This window comes from Triturus cristatus, chromosome 3_2 (genome assembly GCF_964204655.1).
Source record: "Triturus cristatus chromosome 3_2, aTriCri1.1, whole genome shotgun sequence".
Classification (NCBI taxonomy): Eukaryota; Metazoa; Chordata; class Amphibia; order Caudata; family Salamandridae; genus Triturus; species Triturus cristatus.
The window spans coordinates 368,078,295-368,100,866 of NC_140584.1; the positions used below are offsets into that span (position 1 = coordinate 368,078,295).

Below are 22,572 nucleotides of genomic sequence, written 5' to 3' on the forward strand. Positions count from 1 at the left end.
TTTGCATCCAAGAAAAAATGTATTGCAGTAGGTAAAAGGTTAATGGTGAGCAGTTAACACATCCATAGGCTGCTCTGTTCTTCAGACAAATTACAGTAATAGACTGAATGGAGATTTTCTTCTTGGAACATGAGATGTATTATGGGTTGCTCAGTCCTTTGTTATTGTTGACCAGTGTCACATTGCACGTCTTGTGATAACCGAAAGCACTGAGTAATAAATGTAGCAGTACCGGTTGATTCTGGCGTATTCCTGCTACATGGTCATAGTAGAGATGTCTGCTTCAAAATGAATATACAAGATTGTTAACTAAACAGACTTTGGTCGTAGCAATCTCTGCTGCTGTGCAGCTGAGCTAGTAAAGAAAATTCATATCTGATAGAGACATCTAGCCACGGATTCCTTAACTTAGAATATCCCCCTGGAGTCAGTCTGGATCTGGAGATTTTTTTTCCAGCAGTACCTCTGCACTCCGGGGGACGGCGCCACACGATTCCGCCTTGACGTCGTCCACCCATATGACGTCAGTGGAGAAAGATAAGTCCCTCCCGGCGCACTGACGTCAGTTTACTCCTTTTCCGCCTCTTAACGAGGATCCAGGAGAAGCGATTCCTTGGGCCAGTTTTTGTTTTCAGGCCTTACCAATGCTTTTTAGCGTGTGGGAACAGTGTGCGATGCCTTCAGGTTTCAAGTCGTGTGACACCTATTTGCGACATATGTCGGCAACGGATCCACACACGATCTGTATGTGGTGCTTGAGAGAGAATCACGACTCCGAGGAGTGCGATGCCTGCTGGCAGCTGAAGCTGCAGCGGAAACGTCGGATAAAGTTTTTGACTGTCCGGATGACCCGTTCGCAGTCCTAGCATCGCCGGTCTCTATCTCGAGCTGTGGCTTTTGTTCGGGACGAGTCACGGAGTCATTCCCGCGAACGTCACTCACCTGAGGCAGCTAAGCACAATGTTGTCCTTTTGGGCTCTTGGTCCAAGCCAACACAGGGTCTCCTGTGCATAGAAACATTGCCCGACGCCACCGCCCCGCTCCGAGTGACCCTCTTTTCCTCTCCCAACACCCTACCACCGAGAGCTTGGCTGTCCAAGCCTCTTCATCGAAAGGTAGTGCGTTCCCTCCTGCTTCACCGGATAGGGAATCCAAGAAGTTAGACCACCTTGGAAAGAAAATGTTTTCGTCCGCCAGCCTAGGACTGCGGTCAGTGAACACCGCATGTCTCTTGGGCCAGTACCAGCACACAGTGTGGGACAAGGTTGCGCGAGTTCTGCCACAATGCCTGGAGGAGGTCCGGGCTGTACTCACCCGTGCCATTGCAGAGGGTCGAGACGCAGCTAAGTATACCATTAGGTGTGGTCTGGACACTACCGACTCACTAGGCAGGACGGTGTCCACATCAGTAGCACTCAGACGCTACGCCTGGCTGAGGACGTCTGGCTTTTCGGGGATGTCCAATCAACACTTTTTTACATGCCTTTCGATGGCCGTTGCCTGTTTGGTGACAAGGCAAACACGCTCAATCGCTTTGAGGACTCTAAGGCTACTGCCAGGTCCTTGGGCTTTGCAGTGTCATCACGCCCTTTGCAGTCTGCTTTTCGCCCCTTTCGCAGCTACGGAAGGGGTGCCCCACCACGTGCCAACCGGGGCCACAGGCCGGTGCAAGCTACCCAGCCTATGCGCAGCCTGGGATGTGGGACCCAGCGATGTGGGTTAGAGGGCGGACCAGTCCACCACCACCCCCTCTGCAGCAGGCTCCAAACCCTCCTAGTCCGACCCATCAGGGCCACCAAAGACCGTGGGTGGCAGGATTCACCATCACTTCCCCCACTGGTCCACCATCACATCAGACAGGTGGGTTTTGCAAATAGTCCGAAGGGACTACTCCCTCCCCTTCGAGACTGCCCCTCCATCCATGCCCCCAGCATTCTGCCGCATGTCAGAAGATCACTTGATCCTTCTCCAACAGGAAGTTACAGCTCTCTTGGCCAAGGGAGCCAGCGAGCGAGTCCCTCTGCCAGAAGTAGGTCATGGCTGTTACTCCCACTACTTTCTGGTGCCCACAAAGGACAAAGGCCTGCGCCCTAACTTGGACCTTAGGGACGTTAACCCCTTTCTCCGGAAGGAGAAGTTCAAGATGTTGACTCTGGCTCAGGTCCTGTCTGCCCTCGACCCTGGAGACTAGATGGTAGCGTTGGACTAGCAGGACGCTTACTTTCACATCCCCGTCTTGCCTGCCCACCGGCACTACCTGCAGTTCATGGTAGGCCATGAGCATTTTTAGTTTACCGTGCTCCCCTTTGGCCTAAATAGCGCCCCTCGGGTGTTCACAAAAGTGATGGCTGTGGTCGCAGCTCATCTGCGCCGATCAGGGGTTCCCATGTTCCCCTATCTGGACGACTGGCTGTTGAAGGCGGGCTCGCCCCAGTCTGTCGTCTCCCACCTCCAGACTACGGCGGACCTCCTGCATTTGCTGGGTTTCTCAATCAATGTGCCGAAATCACACCTGATTCCCTCTCAGAAGCTCCTTTTCATCAGAGCGGTTCTGGACACAGCGCAGTTTCGTGCCTATCCTCCGGAGCAGCGAGTCCGGGATATTCGGGCTATGATACCGGTGTTTGAGCCCTTAACCTGGGTTTCGGTGAGAATGACCCTGAGGCTGCTGGGCCTCATAACTTCCTGCATCCTGCTGGTGGATCATGCCAGGTGGCATATGCGGGCTCTGCAGTGGGACCTGAAGTTCCAGTGGGCGCAGCATCAGGGCAATCTTTCTGATTGCGTCCAGATCTCAGAGGGCACTGCACACCAACTGCAGTGGTGGCTTTCAAACCAGTATTGGGTCCACGGCAGATCCCTCTCCCTTCCCCAACCAGAGTTCACAGTAGTGACGGATGCGTCACTTCTGGTATGGGGCAGCCACATGGGAGACGCGGAGATCAGAGGCCTCTGGTCTCCAGCAAAGTGTCCCAGCTCCACATCAACCTTCTGGAGCTATGGGTGATCCGTCTTGCTCTGAAAGCATTCCTTCCTTTGGTCCAAGGAAGAGTAGTGCAGGTGCTCACGGACAACACCACCGCCATGTGGTACTGCAACAAACTGGACGGGGTGGGGTCGTGGACCCAATGTCAAGAGGCCCTTCACCTCTGGGCATGGCTGGAACATCAGGGCATGTCCCTGGTGGTTCAACACCTGGTAGGTTCTCTGAACGCCAGGGCAGACTAACTCAGCCGCAGATGTGTGATGGATCATGAATGGGGTATTCACTCAGAGGTGGTGCAAGGTCTCTTTTGACAGTGGGAAGAGCCTTGGTTAGATCTGTTCGCCACCGAAGAGTACGCTCAATGTCAGCAGTTCTGTGCTTTGGAATTTCCAAGACAGCACTCCCTCGGCGACGCTTTTCGGCATGAGTGGAGTTGTGGTCTTTTATACGCCTTTTCGCCTGTACCACTTCTGCCTAGAGTGCTGAAGAAGATCAAGCACGACCGGGCCCAAGCCATTCTTGTGGCTCCGGACTGTACACAGAGAATCTGGTATCCGGAGCTCTTACACATGGCCATCGATCCTCCGATCCGACTGCCTCTTCAGGAGGATCTTATGTCGCAGCAGCAGGGGAGGGTCCTCCACCTGAACCTGTCCAGCTTCCACCTCCTTGCGTGGAGATTGAGCGGCAACAGTTGACAGCTTTCGACCTTCCTCCCGAAGTCTGTAATGTAATCTTGGCAGCCAGGCGTCCCTCCACTAAAACAATATACGCCTGTAGGTGCAACACATTTGTGGCATGGTGTGCAGCAAAGGCTGTAGATCTCCTTTCTGCCCCCCTTTCTGAGGTTCTCCTATTCCTTCTTTCCTTGGCCCAGCAGGGCTCTTCTCTGGGCACTCTGAAAGGCTATCTCTCTGCCATTTCGGCCTTTCTTCGGCTGCCTGACCAGCCTTCTCTTCTCATGTCCCTGATAGTAAATATGTTTCTTAAGGGCATCACTCATTTCTTTCCTCCTGTACCTTTTGTGATCTACCTCACAGAAGATTGCAAACTGAATCAAAATCTTGTGTCTGAATTCATTTATTGCACTGCCGTATTTACATTATGCTGTGATATTGAAGTTATTTCTTTCAACTGAAAGATGAGCCCTGGGCTGGTACGTTGTTGTGTCTGTTGGCTAATTATTGAGTTCTAAGCTCTTGCCACCAACACTATCTCCCTGCAAAGCCCTTGACTGCTTGACTTCACTACACTGATATTCAAGTGCAGGAAGGGTTACTTGGTCAAGTTTGCAGAGCCATAATAGGATGGGCCACAGCACACAAGTGATATACAACTTCAACCACCACGTTTGGGTCCTGGTAGCACCTGTCTGCCGTGTGGACATCGAAAGTGATGATCTCATACTCCCTTCCCAACTAGTCCTCAGATGTTGGTGTCCTGCATATTCTTAGCACGTGATATAGTGCTCTTCATATGTGCTCATCATACATGCACCTTACTCTTCCTTGATCATGCTTGTTAATCATGCTTACGTGACTTGTACATTATCCATCCCGCAGTTCATACCTTCTTACATTACACATGAAGCGCTGGGTTTGTGGTGTATTGCTGATCACTTAGCACTTGTGCCCTTGCTTAGATGGGTTAGGATATGGAGCAGTCAGGATTTAGTCCTTATCAGACAGTGGTAAAGGACTGCCTTTCTATTGATGGGGCTCTAGACATCCCATGGCTCAAATATATCAAGGTGGTAATGGGTAAATACGGACGTCCCAAGCTATTTGAGAAACCAAACACTATCATTAAAAGAGACCTGATTTGGGTAAAAGCATTTTCTTCAGTATAAGTATTCAGAAAGAGAGGCATTTGAACTCCCCAAACTCACAGTACAGTTTTATATTATATTAAAAACGTGTCCATCTGTGGAGCCTTACTTGGTCTCGGTTACATCTTCCCATCATCGATTTTTGCTACATGATTCAGGTTAAGTCTTTTACAGTGGTCATTGGTGGTACCGCAGGGGGACACACAAGGTGGATGAAATTGGACCCTGTTCTTGTGATAACCTCTCCCCTCAAGATACAAGGCATTTTATTATGTTCTGTGACCATTTTAGAGCTTTATGTCAATGATAGATCTTGCCTTTGTTAAAAGAGCAGTTTTTTACTTATGTCAGACCGGTCATGGTGTACCTGCAAATGTTGATTAGCCCTGTTTGCTTTAGTGTTGCAAGCTCCTTGGCGTGTGCCTATAGAATTAGGAGAAAGCACCCAGTCAACTGATTATCTTTTGCTATTTTTATCATTATTTGTACTACACTTATTTTTATAAAGGTTTTGTATTTAGTTGTTTTTTACTGTATATATATTTTTAATGCATTTTATAAGTCTTCTTTAATTGTTTTTTTATTTAACTGAATAAAGCTTTTGTGACTGACTTGTACATGAAATGCAGTCTCGATCTTACAGGGCAAGAAGGTGGAAATCACATTCCAAGTGCAGGGACTTGAGTGGGAAACAAATTCCTTTTTAGGTCAAAGCCTACCAGACAGCCCAAGTGTCAGGCTATAAAGACATATTGGAAACATGCTGAAAGCTTAACTAAGAATGCATTCCACTCAATGCTCACCATAGGATTTCTGTTTTGTAACTCACATTTGCTTGCTCTTTATTGGCTGGATTTCTTTTTTTAGGTTGTCTAGTATGTCTTTGTCCCTGGTGTGGAGCATAGCCTGTTTCCCACCTATCTGACTAGCTCCTTGTATTCTTCCATGAGTGCTCACTTTCCAGGAACACTTTTTTTTCTAATTCGTGATGCACTCCACAAGAGTACATGTGTTTTGAGTTATCTCCCTTGTATGCTAGTTCAGAAAGCAGTAAACGTGCTATATTTCCTATATATTGCCTACAAATGTTTCCTGTCTCCTTCCTTTATCAATCTTGCATGCCTGTAAGGAACAACTTTCTGTCTACAAGCTTGTTTATTTTGTTCAGTGCTCTTTAATGATAGCATTAATGAAACAATACTCTTCCTCAGTTTTACTGCCATGCCATAGGTGCTGGAAGTAGGGAAATGGGGGAATTAAACCACTCCCAAAATAAGCTTGCTGGAGTTCAGAAGTGATTGAGCCATAAACAAGACTTTACATTTTGTTTTTATTTTGTCACTTTTTTTGTGTGTTCAGAGACTGAGGTCAAATGTTTGACGTTCTTCCGAGGGAGGTTGGTGTTTACTTTTCTTTATCTGACTGCAAAGTGAGAGGATTTATATGACCGTCTTGCTGGGTGCAGGGGGTTGAAATGAAAGGCTGTAGTGTGTTATCTAACACACAACCGCATTTAAATGCTAGTAAATGAACTGTACAAATATTTCCGAATATATCAGAATTTGGAAAGCACAAATTAACCACATTTTTTGTCATTCATAAGTGTGGAAACAAAATTTTATTATGATCAAAACAAATCATTACACTAGGTGTTGCCGATTTCCACACATTGTCATTTGTGCGCTTTATAGTTTTATCAGTCTGTGCAAATGTAATGGTAATGTCAATTGAAAAAGTGTTGTCTGTATTGGCACTGAGCTACTACACCAAGCATACTCCACTTTACACCACCACACTCTACTACACTCCACACCACAGCCCTCTACAACACTCCACTTTACGACACTTTAGGCCACTCCATTTTACGATGCTGTACTCCACTCCACAACACTTTACTCCACTCAAAGCCACTCTGCACCCCAGCATTCTACTTCACTTATTCCACTGTACAGCAATCTACACTAGTCCTCTTTACACCACCCCATGGCACTCTACACCACTCCACACCACTCTACACCACTTCATGCTACTCCACTCTACTCTGTTCTGCCACATCACGACTTTCCACTACACTCCACAGCAGTCTACTGCACACTGACACTCTACTTTATGCCATGCCACTGTACTCCACTCTATGCCACTTCATTCTATACCACTCCACTCTGACACTTCTCGACACTCTACTCCTTTACACTGGACTCTATGCCACTCCATCCACAACATCCTACTCAACTCTACACCACTCTATTCTACGACACTCTACAACACTCCACTCCATCCCACAACACTCTATGCGACTCCACTCTACAACTCTACTCCACTCTATAACAGTCGACACCACTTTACGCCACTTCACTTCACTCTACTCCATTCCATTCTACTCCACGCCACCCCACTCTACCCCAACCCACTCCACTCCACACCACACACTGAAGGCCACCCCACGACACACTATACCATTCTACTCTACTCCTTGACATTCCGCCCAACTCCACTCTTTGCAACTCCACTCTATGCCACTCCACAACACTCTACTACTCTGCTCCACTTTACAACACTCTTCTCAGATACACTCTACTCCTCTCTACTCTACTCCAATACATTTTACTCCACTCAATTAAACTCCAATCTGCACTACTCTATGCCTGCCACTAACTTTTAGCCATGCTGAACACTAGTGTACAACATGGCTAAAACACATTTCAAAGCCAGCAGCTCTCGTATAGGCGACAATTGTGGCTTTGCCAGTGCTTGTTTGACCCATGGTTCTTTGTCTTTCCGTGGTGGGAATTCCGATGTTTTTAACTAGATAAGCAAATCAAGATAACACCTTAAGTGTTGCATAAGTTTACTCCTGAATGGTCCCGTTCTTTGATGAAGGCACCCATTTGAGCCTCTTTTATATCCAAATATCAATAAGCAATGTATGATCATAAACCTTTCTGGTTGGACAGAGATGACTCCTTTGAGCACTGCTTTGATGTACTTGCCATAGCCTTAGATTTTTAATGATGTTATTGGTCCAACATTGATTTTTGTTCTCTTTTTAATTACAGGCAGATCTGTTTCAGCAGCCAGGTTTGAGACCAGAGTTCGAAGAAATTAGAGAATGTCTGGATACAGGAATGCTCGACACTCTACGTATCCTTCTGTAGCTTTATGTCACATCGCTAAATTGGCAAAAACGTAATTTTGGTAATTTTATTGGCATTGCAAAATGGGCCAGATTATTTCTGGAAACATGTTCTCTGTAGAGGCTGGCCCTGAACTAATACTTCCTTGGAAAATTTTAACTTGGCTTGTTGAGTGACTGAATATTTTTATCCAGTCAAGTTTTCAAGATCTCCACAAGCAGTATTTATTAGGGAACTTTAAATTTTAGTCATTATTTGTCCTTGGTTGGTGATTCCGAAAACCAGACTGGATTTTGCTGTTTGGAAGTCAGACGAGCCCACCCCCAAGTAAGTACACTTAGGGGTATGGTGCATAAAAGTCTTCAAATTAAAAGTTGCCGGGGAACTACACGTTTGACTCCTTTTTAAGTTGTGCACGTAAGTGCACTTTGGTGTGAAACAAGCCGACTTTGTGATACCTTTTACCACTCCAGGCACTGTCACGACCCTCTCTTTAATTATCATCTTGCTTTACATTATGGGACTACCAATTCCTTATGAAATACTTGTGACTGTGGGGCCTATTGGGGCCTCTAAATTCCGCCAAGTTCAACTTAAGCTAGGGTACGCTTTTAAGGTGACTCTGTGTCCATCCTTTCTAAAAACATAGGTGAAATTCCCTGATGTTCAAGCTCATGGCATAATATATTGTCTAGTGCTGAGTTTTTGTATGCTTGCTTGGGAAATAAGCTGTTTAGTCTGTGCTCCACTGCATGCCCGTGACCTACATGTTTGTGCACAAATGCACTATATTCATTAGGGCACAGGACAAGCACCCCGTGCCTATTACTAATACTGGAATTAGGAACAATTGCATAGTTTGTACAAATATGGAGGGTGCTATTCCATGTGTTTACAGATTGTTCTAGAATAGTGTTTTTAAAAATATTATAGGTACTAAGACATTCGCTATGTGTTGCTTTACCCCACGCATAGTGTTAAATAATTTCAGATGGGGTAATGCTCCAGTCAATGCAAGTAGCCTGGTATCTCTATATCTCATAATTCTGGGTCCAGAGACACCTTACCAAGTTTCATCTTGTGCTGATCTGAACCTGGTGAAACTACTGCTGGAACAGTAGTAGGGTATGTGGCAAGGAGCACAACCCGTCATTCGCTTGCCCCATGCAGTGAGTAGATAATGCTTTCCCATGCCTACCATAAACCTGTCCTACTTTGACCCCCTTTTCCATACACCTTCAACTGTGCCTCCCATCCAGCCCTCTTGCTGACTTCCCTCACCAGCTCTGAGCTGGTGAAGAATGTCCGCAGATTTGTCCCCAGAATTGGAGAAAACGGTGTTAAAGGACCCTATATTCCCAGGACCAAATAGATATTCCCTATTCCAGGGCAAATATTGTAATTGCTGATCCCCAGTTAACCCCAAACCTAAATCCAGCAAACTTGCAATGAGGGTTAAAGAGTTTGATTACATTTGTACTTGTATCAAGGCTACCTTTGGACTGAGTGTACTGATGTATATCATCAATGAAATGTTACTGGTGGTCACTATGATCATAGCTTGACAAGAAGTGAACACTCCCAAGCATTGTCTTCTCTTGTCCAGTGAAGCACTCGGTGTCAAAAGATGTAACATTGTGGCCATGTTTATGGCATATATTGAAAATGTACACTCAAGCTACAGATGATGAATTTGGTGATTAAAGCGAAGAAAGAAAAGCATAATCCTCTCCTCTGGTCCTGACATAGAATAAACATTTGCCTAGCCTTGGGGAAGGTAAGTTTCAATTCTATTAAGGACAGCTTTCAGATTGCATATTTGGTTGATATGTTTTCCTTTTCTGCGTTTAGGTTCTTGATGTAACATTTTTTTCTGGGTCATCCAAAAATACTGTATATTGGAGTTGTGGGTGCACATTTTTCGGAATTGCTTACCCTTCTAGCATTAGAAGACATCTGAGGCATCACCAAGCAGTGTGAAACAGGCACCTGAGGTACTGTAGATAAAAACTCCATTTCAGTGTAGTATTATTTCCTTAAAAAATTGTCCAAGCTGTTGTGATGTTAATAAACCATGTGCGACAAAACGATGAAGTGCGTACCCTTGCAACTAAGCGATGTATTTCCTGTGAACCCAATAAACGACAGCTCCTCTTTTTCTTCGGTAGACTGAGTACATTACTTGGTACAATTTCTAGTGTGCTCTTTCTCTAGAGGCTATGGAGATCTACAAAGGAAACGTCGCCTTCAAAGTCGAAAGTCCCTAGCACAGTCGCACTGTGCTGCTCTGTTCCTGATTTCACAAATTCTCATGTACCATGTCTGCCCTGCAGACTCACTCCCTGGGTAGGCTGGCAGGTGCTATACATGATTTGTCACTGAGTTGCTTATCTCCAGGGTATGTGAAACGACATACATTTGGTGGCAGCTGATTACATAGTTGTGGGCACCGACCTTTTTACCTCCACAACCTATTTCGGGATGTCTGCCACACTAAAAATATTGTGGCATGTTCATTTCTAAGAAACAAAACAACATTTTCAACAAGGCAATCCTGAACCTAATTTGGTGCCACTTAAGTGCAAGTGCTGCACTGAATCTGAGTGTCTGGTTGAGCGAGCACCTCCCCCCCGACAACTGCCACTCTTTAAGAACATAAGTGGTCCCATTAAGACAGAAAAATAATGGTCGCATTTACATTGACTTTTAGTGCCAACTGTGTATTAGAATATGCAATAGCAACTCTGTTTAGCCGTAGTTAAGCAGCCCTGTAGTACGCTTTTTGTTTTTTCTACTAATTTTGGCTCTGCTTGATTAATCTGTATAAGATTACCATATAGATAATCTGTCCAGCTCAAGTTCTCTGTGTAAAATTTTCCATAGGAGTTATTGATTTCAGCTACACAAAAACTGCTCAACGGAAGTACTCCGAATAGGTCCTTCTTTACGTCTGTTGTAAATCTGTTGATGAATTTTTGAAAGATTTGCATTACAAAAAAGTTGCTATGTGGACTTTAAAGATTATATTTTATGTATATTATGGACTGTTAGGTTCTTGAACCGCTCGTAAACGTTGGTTCATGAATAGTCCCTCAATTGCATTTCAAATACAATTGGTTTGACCTAGTGCATGCTCACTAGCGTGCACATTTCTCACTGTGTGTTGACCCCTGTCGCCTTAAAGTCTTGGGTCATTGTGTTGTAGAGAAGAGCGGTTGGTGCATGAAAGAAAGAAAGACCAGTGTAAACTGCACTTATTTTGCTATCACTGATGATTCTTGTTAGGCTCTGTGGATGGGTTGTATATTGTTTTGCAAACTGTATTTTTCTGCATATTTGTAATTCTATAACTTTATGCGTGATGGTTGCCAGTTTATATGCACTTGAATAGGCCGGTGTTGGGTAAAGTGTACAGACAATTTTAAAGAATAAAGGCTTCATTAATTCATTGGTAAAAGACTGCCAGATTTCATATGTTTGATCTGTTTATAATACATGGAATTCTGTAATCCTTGTATAAATGCCCGTCTCTAATGTCTTTATAATCGGCAACTTGCAACGCACCCAGTTGCCCTTTATAAAGAAAAGACGTCAGAACTCGACTAATATAAGCCATTACAGTCGAATTCTGATGTCGCAATGACTGCTGTCAGAGTCAGCAGCCGAGGTGAAAGGCAGATCATGTCAGATCAAGGAACATAATTGAAGCAGCTGTTTAAAGCAAGGAAAACGGAACATTGTTTTTCTTTCTTCTGCTCTATTTTTCTAGCTTATATTGTCAAAAAACTGACCAGTATTGAACTGCTTCTAATAGATGCTTGCAACAAATATCTAACAGGTTTTTGATGTGTTTAATATTGCGTTAGAGGTTTTATTTTTATTCTTCATGTTTGAAAGCATGCTCTCTCATTCATATGAAAGAGCTACACACCAAGGTTTTAAGTGCTTTGTGGGAAAGGTGACGGTGTGACCATGTATTATATGAGATAAAGTACCCCCGGCGTACATGATAATGATATTGCAAGTCACCGCAGAGTTCTATAACCTTATAAAGGAACTCCGCCTTCATCCTCGTTCCTCTCTGTGGTTATGGAACTCATCAGTGACTTGTAATAAACTAATATTGTATGGCAGAGGGTACTTTATCCCTTTTTATGAAATGTTATGACCAAGCCAATAAGCCTGACCTACTTATTATAAAAAGCACGCTTTAAAGATGATGCGCTTTTAAGGATGGACTGTTATTATACTGTGCTAAAGCCTGTAAGCAGGTACTCTGTTGCATGGAATTTAACAGATTACTGTAGTAGGCAAGGGTTTTTGTGTTGGTGATCTACTCGAACAAACAGGAGGGATAGATAATATGTAGTACAGAAATCCTTATTAGGCTCTCTTTGTAAGATAGTATTTTGCTGTGCTATTTGTAATTATATGACTCTATTCTGGACGATTGCCTTGTGGAAAGCTTACTGTCAGTACAATGGTCTTAAATTGTTTACGGTGACAAGCCAATGATGAAGGCTATATCCCTGGTTGTTTATTACAAAAAGTTACGATAAAGGCAGTAGGCCTACCATATTGATTGTGAAATCCACATGTTAAAGTCAATAGGCAATTATGATGGATTGTTATTACTCTGAATTAAACCCTACAGATAGTTGTTTTGTTACATGAAATCTCCTAAATTACCCTAATAGGAAAGGGTTTTGGTGTTGGTTACTCCCTCTGCAAAACCATGAGTATAGAAGATTTGTACTGTGAAAATCCCTGTTAAACCCTGTTAGGGTCGATACTAGTTTGCCAACTGTAATTTTGTATACATTTGCAATTGTATGACTGTATTCCTGATAGTTGCCTTGTAGGAAAGCTTATGCTCAGTACAGTTGGCCTGAATTAGTTATCATGACAAGCCAATGATATCAGCTATAAGCCTGATTGGTGTGCAGGGAAATGTTATGCCCAGTGCCATAGGTGTGGCCTGTTTATTAGGAAATGTTACTACAATGTCAGTAGGCCTGGCTTATTTATTGTGAAAAGCCTATGTTAAGGCCAGTAGGCCACTAACAATAGATTGTTGTGACGTTATGTTGCAGGCCGAAGAAAGTTATTTGGTTACCTGTAATCTCACAGATTACCATTTTAGGCAAGTGTTATGGGTTTGGTCACTCAATCTCACAAACCCTGGGAGTAGACTTTCACTGTGATGATTCTTATTAGGCCTTATAGGGAGGGGATGCATATTGTTTTGCCTACTGTATTTGTATTTTTGTACATATTTGTAAATAAATAAATGTATGCCTGATAGTTGCCAGCTAGTGTCAGACCATTAGTAAAGAGTAGAGGTCTTGTCAGTTCACTTGAAAAATTTATGTCAGATCTCTCAGGTAGGATCTGTTTATAATTTTAAAAAGTTATGACGCAGTAAGTAGGCATTACTTACTTATTGTGAAAGTATTTGTTCAAGCCAAGCAACTTTTATTACACTGTGCTAAAATCTCCAGGCATGCATTTTGTTACATCGATTCTTGCAGATTTTTGTAGTATGCAAGGGTTTTGGAGCTGTTGACCTACCTGAACAAACCATAGGGCTAGACAATTTGTGCTATGGTTATGCTTTTTAGCCTCTAAAGTAGGGATTTTGTATTGTTTTGACAACTGTATTTTGTACACATTTGTAATTTAATTAAAAGTATACCTGATGGTTCACTTGAAGGAAGGCTTATGAACCAACACAGTAGGTCTGAATTGATAATGGTGGCAAATAAATGAGAAAGGGTTTATCCTTCATTGCTTATAACAAACATTTTCAATAAAGGCTGGAGGCCTGACATATTGATTGTAAAAAGCATATGGTAACAGGCATATCAGGGTAGATTGTTACTTCTATGTTTTAATAGCCAACAGATAGGTATTGTGTAACATGGAATCTCCCAAGCATTTTGGTGTTTGTATCCCCTTTGATAAACTTTTGGGATAGATGACATGTACATTTAGAATCATTGTTATGCCCTTTTAGAATATAAATTTATTAGTATGCGGTGTGTCACCCTCAATTTGTATGTACAAATCATAAAGTCTATCAGGAGGGCTAAGCCACTGATCTGGAGTTTCAACTTGCACATATTCATCAGTTGGTCTCACTATCAGAAACTCCTGAGTAGTCTGGTGAACTATTGTGACCTCTGCTGCACAGTCGAGAAGAGTTCTTGCCCACTTCATGTTCGAAAGAAGAGTTCTGAGATTTGTGGTAGATTTAGAGGAAATTCCATCCATTTATTTCTTTTTAAATTTCCTTTTTGTTGTGGAAGTTTTTCTTCCTTTTTTTTGCTAACATCAAAGCAGCGCTGTGATTCTGTTTTTGGTTTCACATATTCCTCCAGTATGCGATCACCTCGTTCCCCTCTCTCTGACCACTTCTCTGTAGAGTCCTGCAAGGAATGAGAAGGATGTGTTTCAGAATACTGATACCTATAAGGCGGTTTAATTTGATCATGCTTATGTAAATTGTAATGTTTTTCTGAAGACTCTGGTTGTGGAGATCCAGTCCGTGTTTTAGCTTTAGTTTTGTTTTGTTTCTATCCTAGCGCTTTTTAGAAGACTCCTTTTTTTTCCTTTTTTCTTTTTTGAGCAGAGTACCAACATACAACATAAAAGGAATATTAAGATGGAATACTGATACAGATAGCCAGATTCATACTTGTACAATCATTTCCATTAGAAAATACTCACAACAGACATTTTTACATTATCAAAAACTATTACTGAGATATTAAAGTACAAGTGCTAAAGTGCCGATTTTTCCAAACTTCCTCTCCTCTAACTTGTCGATATATATTTTACAATACATTTGTCTATTACATTAACTTATCTTCTATCCAGTCATTTACCAAAGTGCAGATGTGCTTATATAAATTGCTATGGAGTCAGCTGGGTTAATTTACCCTTGGAGATCTTTTTCCATCTGACCCAAATACTTCCATATTGAGAAATCTTTTAGTAGCTCCCACCCTTTTCGCGTAAGCTTCTTCGTATTTTTTTATCTCATTTTTGTAAACCATTCTAAAAAGGTTGGTACTTTGGTTGTTTTCCAGTTCTGGAGGATCAGCGAACGTGCCACCAAGGAAGAAATTGATAAAAACATTCCCGCCCCCCCCCCCCACCCTCCCCCCCTCTAGTTAGTAACTGGGTTTGATTCTGTTTTAATAAATCGAAAAGTGCTAACTCAGGCTCGGGTTCTATCCTACTCAAGAGAGCACGGCTAAGTTCAAGACAAATTTTCTCCAAGAACTGGCTGAACCTTGTGCATATAAAACAGACGTGCAACCAGCAACCCTCTCCCAACTGTTTGTTTAATAATAGTCTATTCTGGAGGTAGCTTAAAAAAGGACCCTACTCTGATTTCCACATCTAGCTTGAACCTCCTCCCAATTAATACATCTCCCTCCAATTAAGAAGTGGCCTAATTCCTTAAATCCCTTTGTTTCCCAGAATTTTACATGACTATTCTGAATATGGAGGCCCAAACTTTTACATTCTATAAGCCGAAGATATTCATATCCTGAGGACTGAGCATTTAAAGAGAAACATTTCTGGAGTCTACTATTAAACACCTGTAGCGTCTTGTATTTCGTTTGTTTTTGGGACGTTTTGATGTGTTATATAAACAGGAAGCTGTGATCCAGCTTCCTGAACCATCTTACTCAGGAAAAAACAATCCGAAGATCCCTTACTATCAATTAATCGAACAATTATGTCCAAAAATGCTGCTTCATAGTAGGTACGAATATGAGGAAGTGCCAACCCACCCCAGCTGGTATCAAGTTGGAGTATTGATAATTTTACCCTCAACGCTTTTTTCAGATGAATTGACGAAAGATTTTTTCCAGTTCTTTAAAATATTTTGTATTCATTTTAATCTGAATGTTTGAAAAGAGAAAGATTAATAATGGTAATATCGACATCTTTATGAGTGCGATACGGCCAATCAAGGTAAGGGGAAGAAGTGCCCATTTATACAATAAATCTTTAATTTTCCTCAACATGGCTTGGTAATTTAACCTAAATAGATCTCCGAATTGATTTGAAACATATATCCCCAGATATCGTATCAGCTCAAGAGAAAGAGCTTGTTGTTTTAGATTATCTGGGAGAAAGTTGCTATACACATTTAGGGCCAGGACTTCAGTTTTTTTGTGATTAATTTTGTAACCTCCGATTGCCTCAAATTCTCTTAAAATTGTTTCAATGTTTTGCCTTGCAGGTTTAAGGTACAATATAACATAGTCTGCAAATAATTTTCGTTTTGTCATTTCCTCTATTGGAGTTTTTATTTCTATATTATACCGAATCCTAACCGCCAAGGGTTCGATAAAAAAAGTAAACAATACTGGAGACAAGGGGCACCCCTGATGGGTTCCCCGTCTTATATCTATTGTATCTGCCAGATTAGAGTTTATCCTAACCTGTGCCTGAGCCCCTTGATATATATTCTGAAGCATAGCGATAATCTGGGAGGGGAAACCAAACCTTTCGAGACCATAAAATGGAGCACCCCTGTTTACCAAGTCAAACGCCTTCTCTGCATCGACCATCATTATCAAGGCGGGTGTTTGATTAGTATTGAAATAGTCGATCGCTTGGACTAAATAACCCGTATTAGAAGACATTGACCTGCCTGCTATGAATCCAGTTTGATCTGTATGTATCGCATACTGAGCTACTGGGGTAAATCTATTATCCCAAATTTTCATCAGGATCTTATAGTCTGAATTTAACAAACTAATTGGCCTGCATGAGCTAACGTCTCTGGGGTTTTTCCCCTTCTTTACAAAGCTAACAACCGAGGATTCGTTAAAGATTACTGGAACATTGCCTCCGGCATTAACAAAAATAAAGAGCTCCAGCAGGAATGGTACTAGCTCTTGCGAGAACACCTTATAAAATTCAATCGGAAGGCCGTCATTTCCACAGGCCTTACCTCCTGGCATTGAGGCCAAGGCCGTAGAAATTTCAGCTGTTGAAATATCTGTCATTAATGCTTCTTTATGCTCTCCAAGAATCTGAGGGAGTATTAGACCCTGGAAGTAGTGTTGAAGTGCTTGATTTGATATCTGGTAATCAGTTGTATATAGTTCCCTATAATGCTCTAAAAAACATTTGGCAATTTTATCTTTTTGCGATGCTAAAATCTGCGTCCCGGGTACCACCACTTCATCGCTTACCGCTGCTTCTTATTTTACTCTAGTGGACCATGTCAACAATTTTCCTAGCATCTGGCTTTTCTCTAAAACTCTCTGCCGGTATGATTGCGCACTATATATCTCTTCCATACTAAAAAACTCCCTCAATTCCTGCTTTGCCTAAGTTAATTGCTCCCCCACTCGATGTCCTCCCCCAAAGGAGCTATTTTTTCTTAACAAGGCAACATCGACTGCTTGCTGGAGTTCTGCTATTCTGCTCTTACGAACCCGTGTTTGCTCCATCATGTAGGCGATCATTTGCCCTCGTATTGAGGCCTTAAAAGCCCCCCAAATTGAAAATGAGCTAGCAGTACCCTTGTTGAGCTGAAAGAACTCCTTGATCCATTCTCAGATACTACTTATCCATTGTGGGTTGGCTAATAGAAGTATATCCATCTGCTATCCGGATTTGTCCTTCTTCCTACCTCTAAATCGATTTCAATTTTTACCAGAGAGTGGTCTGAAAAGGAGTTAGCCCATATCTCGGCATTCAAACATGTCAAGGAGCGTGAAATTAAAAAGAAATCAATGCGGGAAGCAGGCTGGTATTGGTGAGAATAATAAGTAAATTGCATAGCTTCACTATGACCCCTGCACCAACGATCAACTAGTTGGTAATCTTGTTACAATATGTCTATCACTTTTTTGGTCTCTGGCTTCAACCGTTTCTTAGCTTTATTTGATATATCCATTACTAGATCTTGCACAAAATTGAAATGTTCACCTAAAATTATTGGACCCGCTGCCGCTCTAGCTGATTCATGAATCTTTTTGAGAGCTATGGGATCGTCTTTAACTGGTACGTAATAATTCACAAAATTCAACATATTTCCATTCACCTTTAGTATAACCCATATCTATCTGCCATATGGATCTCTCTGGATCTGGATAGTTTCCCAATGTATCCCTCATCCGAAATAAATGGCAACTCCCCTTATTGCTGCCTGGGTAGATGCAAAATAGGCCCTAGAAAAAGCTTTAGGAATATACAATATTGGTTCATTCGTCTTAAGGTGGGTTTCCTGTAAAAACAAGATTTGTGGTGAAAATGATGCAAGCCATCCCATACTTTTTGCTTATTAGAAATGCTGGGAAAGGCTCGAGCTCCAACACCACCTCCACCAAGCGGCCAGGAGAATCGGGGCCTTTTCAATCAAGGAGGCCGGTTTTAAAACGCCATCTCCGTCCCAGTCTCTCCTATCCAACGCAGCGCCACCCTCCAAATCTCCAGCAGCTGCTCAGAGAAGCCCGGACCACAGCAGGCGCCAAGAGCTCAAAGCTGAAACGGGACCGGGTGGAGAGCCGTCACAGCTGATGCAGCATGCTTTTTCCTCCCCAAGCCGCACGAAAAACAGCGGCAGCCAAAACCGACTTACTCGGTTTCAGAGAGCCTAACACCACCACTGACTCTCACCATCGGTCAGCAGCTTCGAAACGCAGGGCGGGGCTATGATCACCTGAGGCTAAGCACAGGCGGGATTCGTCATAGCCTCCCACTTTTTAGAAGACTCAGGTGTTTGCTTTTTAAGTTCTGTATAACAACACAGGGTCTGGCTCTAATCAGCAAGGCTGAGCCATAATTTAGTCAACAACAAAGAGAATGCCTGTACTGATACTTATTTTATGACACAACTCGTAGAGGTGTCAATAATTCAAATACTGACTGCCAGAAGGTTAAATCTAGAAAATTAAATGTTTCAACTTTTTCAGAAAATCAATTTGTTTATACATTTCTAGTTTTTTCATTTTGTCAAACATTTATACACATTTTACTACAAAAAAATTACCATACAGCAAACAATAAATGACCTTGACTACGTACATGAATAGTGCAAAACTTTTAGGAAAAATCACTGACATACACAACATAGAACACGACATGTGACATATCTTATCTTTTCACTATATATTGGCAGGGTTTAAGACAATTAAAGAAAAAACCAAGCGGCAAACAGTGTAAAATGTTCTACCGTATAATGTATTGTAATATGCTTGTAAAGGGATATTCGTTCCCAAAATATTTTTTAAAAAGCACAACATTTTTTTTTAATGCAATACACTTGTAAGACAACCAATTACTAAGACCAAACTATGAACAAAGGTCGACGCGTTTTGAAACCCCGTAGATTAACATATGGGGGTTCACTTCAGGACCAATCACTACAAAACAATAATAAATAAAAAAGCCATTAATGAATATGCACTCTAAAGAAAATATTTTAAGTTTAAAATATCCTGGTTGCTCAGACTTTAAGCGACACGCTTACTATTAGGCAAAATCAGCCGATTTTGCAAAACTCGAAGTTATGTAGATTTTTACTAACTTTCTGTGAGAAAAAGAAATAAACAGAAGGAAAAAACCAACAGAAAGTCTTAGAACAAATTGTCCAATCTTCATCTATAAAAATGTCAAACGCGGTGTCTAGACGCTAGCACTTACTTGTCGTACAAAGAGCCTGCACGGTTTCGGAATAGTTTTAAAAGGCTAACGAGGCCCTGTGAGAGAAAAAAGGTGAACTAATGAGCCCTTTAGTTAAACAGTAAAAATTGCGTATCTACTCCCATAGTTTAGTACAAAGGAGTGAAGAAACATACCTTATTTCTATCGTTTTTGCCGTATGGTCGGCCTACTTGCGGTACCAATACCTGAAAAAGCAGTGGAAATATTTAAGTCCTAGGAAACTTAAGGGAAACATAAGTTTGAATTTCAACCGATGAACGTCACGGAGCAAACTGCAATTTTGGCAGCAGGCGAAAAGGTTGCTTTTCAATGCGCAAATACCTTTTATTTCAAAGTGTCGCTTTCGAAAAAATCTTGGAAGCTGGCCGGACTGAAGTATTTTTTCAGGGGCGTGTCCTTTGATTTGGTGAAAGATTTCCGGGTTATGCATACGCGATTAGTTGGATGCGTCGTGTGATTGGCTGAGGGGCCTACCAGCATTAACACCTACATCTACGAGTAAACTTAAAGAGATATGGCCCAATAAATTTGATGCCTTTGTGAGGGATAATAAAGTTAACACAAATCGCTATACTTAGCACAGAAAAATCTTCCCTTGTTTGCAATGAGGAAGGAGAGGAGTATCTCCAACCAAATTGTAAGAGCATCATTACCAAATATTTCATCTAAAAATACTATGCGGGAACACTTAGGATTACCACCAATCTTAGGTCATCATAAATGCAGCACGTGTATTTGCTGCGAGAAAACTATTGAAGGAACACTTGTTTCCTACAACAACATAAATTGGAAACATGAGACCTTCACTAACTGTAAAACTAAAAATGTGATTTATGGGATTCTTTGTCCATGCCCCAAATTGTATATTGGTAAAACATCTCCGTAGGCACGCCATAGAATTAACCAACATAAATCACGTATTAAGAAACATGTACTAACAGCTCCATTAGTGAACCATTGGCGTAATTACAATCATCAAGAACAAGACCTTACCTGGACAATAATTTCTAAAGTAGAACAAGATGTCTACAGAGGCGACATTGAACAAAAATTAAGCCAACGAGAAGCTTTACTTATCGTTAAATTTGACACAGCCGTAGACGGTCTTAACGAATTCTCTGAAATTTACAAACTGTAATTTCAAGCGCACAATTGCTTACACCACTAACGTACTAAAAAAATAATTGGTTACCTCCACTACTGAGCTTTTGAGGTTTTCCCTTATTTTTAAATTATACAGTCCGTCAGTGACCTTTTTTGAGAATTACTGAATTCTTTTTCAGATATGGCGCATTTTTGACATGCATTTACACCAACGTTTTCTCTGGACAACAGCCTTTTTCAAAATCACAGGAATGCCATTTGATCTACTCTTTATAGAATAGTGTTAAAGATCAGTGAGCATCTAATAGTGACTAGGTATTATTTCCCTTGATTAATGATCTTGTTCCATACTTTAAAAAAGATGCTTGCGGGATGTAAATTCATCCCTTTTTGAGATGCCGCTTCCAATAAACAACGGGAGTCTCATACATAACTTCGGACTGTGCTAAGTATAGCGATTTGTGTAAACTTTATTATCCCTCACAAAGACATCAACTTTATTGAGCCATATCTCTTTAAGTTTACTCGTAGATGTAGATGTTAATGCTGGTAGACCCCTCAGCCAATCACACGACGCATCCAACTAATCGCGTATGCATAACCCGGAAGTCTTTCACCAACTCAAAGGACATGCCCCTGAAAAACTACTCCACTCCAAGACTCAGTCCGACCAGCTTCCAAGATTTTTTCTAAAGCGACACTTTGAAATAAAAGGTATTTGCGCATTGAAAAGCAACCTTTTCGCCTGATGTCATAATTGCAGTTCGCTCTGTGACGTTTATCGCTTGAAATTCGATCTTATGTTCCCCTTAAGGTTCCTAAGACTTAAATATTCACACTGCTTTTTCAGGTATTGGCGCCGCAAGTAGGCCGACCATACGGCAAAAACGATAGAAATAAGGTATGTTTCTTCACTCCTTTGTTTTTTTTTTGCAAATCTGTTTTTATTGCTTTTTTAGGTATAGTAAAGAAAAACACATGGTTCGGTAGGATACATTACACACAGAAGTACATGAACATATGCAGGTTGCTGATCCATGCCCGGCCTAGCCAGCTGAATGTCCCCCGCAATCAAGTAATGTGCCAACCGCCACCCGCCCGGGAGCCGGCTGCATTTACCTCATGAGTTCTGGTGTTGTCTCTTAAAGAGGGGCAGCAGCCACCGTATACCAGCCACTTAGCCGTACATGCAAATGTGTGTCGCCCAAGCAACTAAGGCATTGAGAACGTCACAAACCAGTCAAAAGAAAAACTCAGAACAGTGGCAGCGTGAACAGTTGTACACAGAGTGCTCCCCCCCACCCACCCACGACTCCCCTCCCCCCTCTGGTCATCCCCGGGATCGCCCCCCCCAAACCCCATGATTGCAACCGTCCCCATGTGGCCGCAGGCGCCCCTATCTGCGGGTCAGAGGCAGCAGGGACTATGCCATCCCGTCTACGGGGCAGCCGATAGCACGCCGTCGCTCGCGCAGGCACTCCCAGCCATCCCCGCGTGGCCCGTGTGACCCTCCCCCTCTAAGCGCCGGAGCTCAGCAAGCAACTGCTCCCAGCGATCCGCCATAAGGTTTCCTCCCTGCGGATGGCCGCCCCCTCCGCCCTAGCCCACGCCTGGAAAGAGGAGCTCCATGCCTGTGTGTGTGGTGAGTCATGTGCCTTCCATCTCCTGGTGATGAGGCGCTTTGCTACTACGAGCCCCAGGTCCATGAATCGGGACGTTGCCTTGTCTTTGGGCGATCTTTTGAAGTGGTGTAAAATTTGCTCGGGCCAGTCAAATGGGATGCTGCGACCCACACTCCCCTGCAGCAGCCCATTGACCTC

General features: G+C 42.5%; 1 protein-coding gene across 4 annotated transcripts in view; it reads left to right on the forward strand.

Moving 5' to 3' along the window:
• Positions 1-22,572, forward strand: part of INPP5B (inositol polyphosphate-5-phosphatase B) — a 957,269-nt gene that overhangs the window by 814,757 nt on the left and 119,940 nt on the right. For all 4 annotated transcript variants that reach the window (XM_085647875.1, XM_085647876.1, XM_085647878.1 and 1 more), the window contains one exon: positions 7,871-7,955. In XM_085647875.1, coding sequence (XP_085504001.1) covers positions 7,871-7,955 — 85 coding nt within the window. The remainder of the gene's footprint in view (positions 1-7,870; positions 7,956-22,572) is intronic.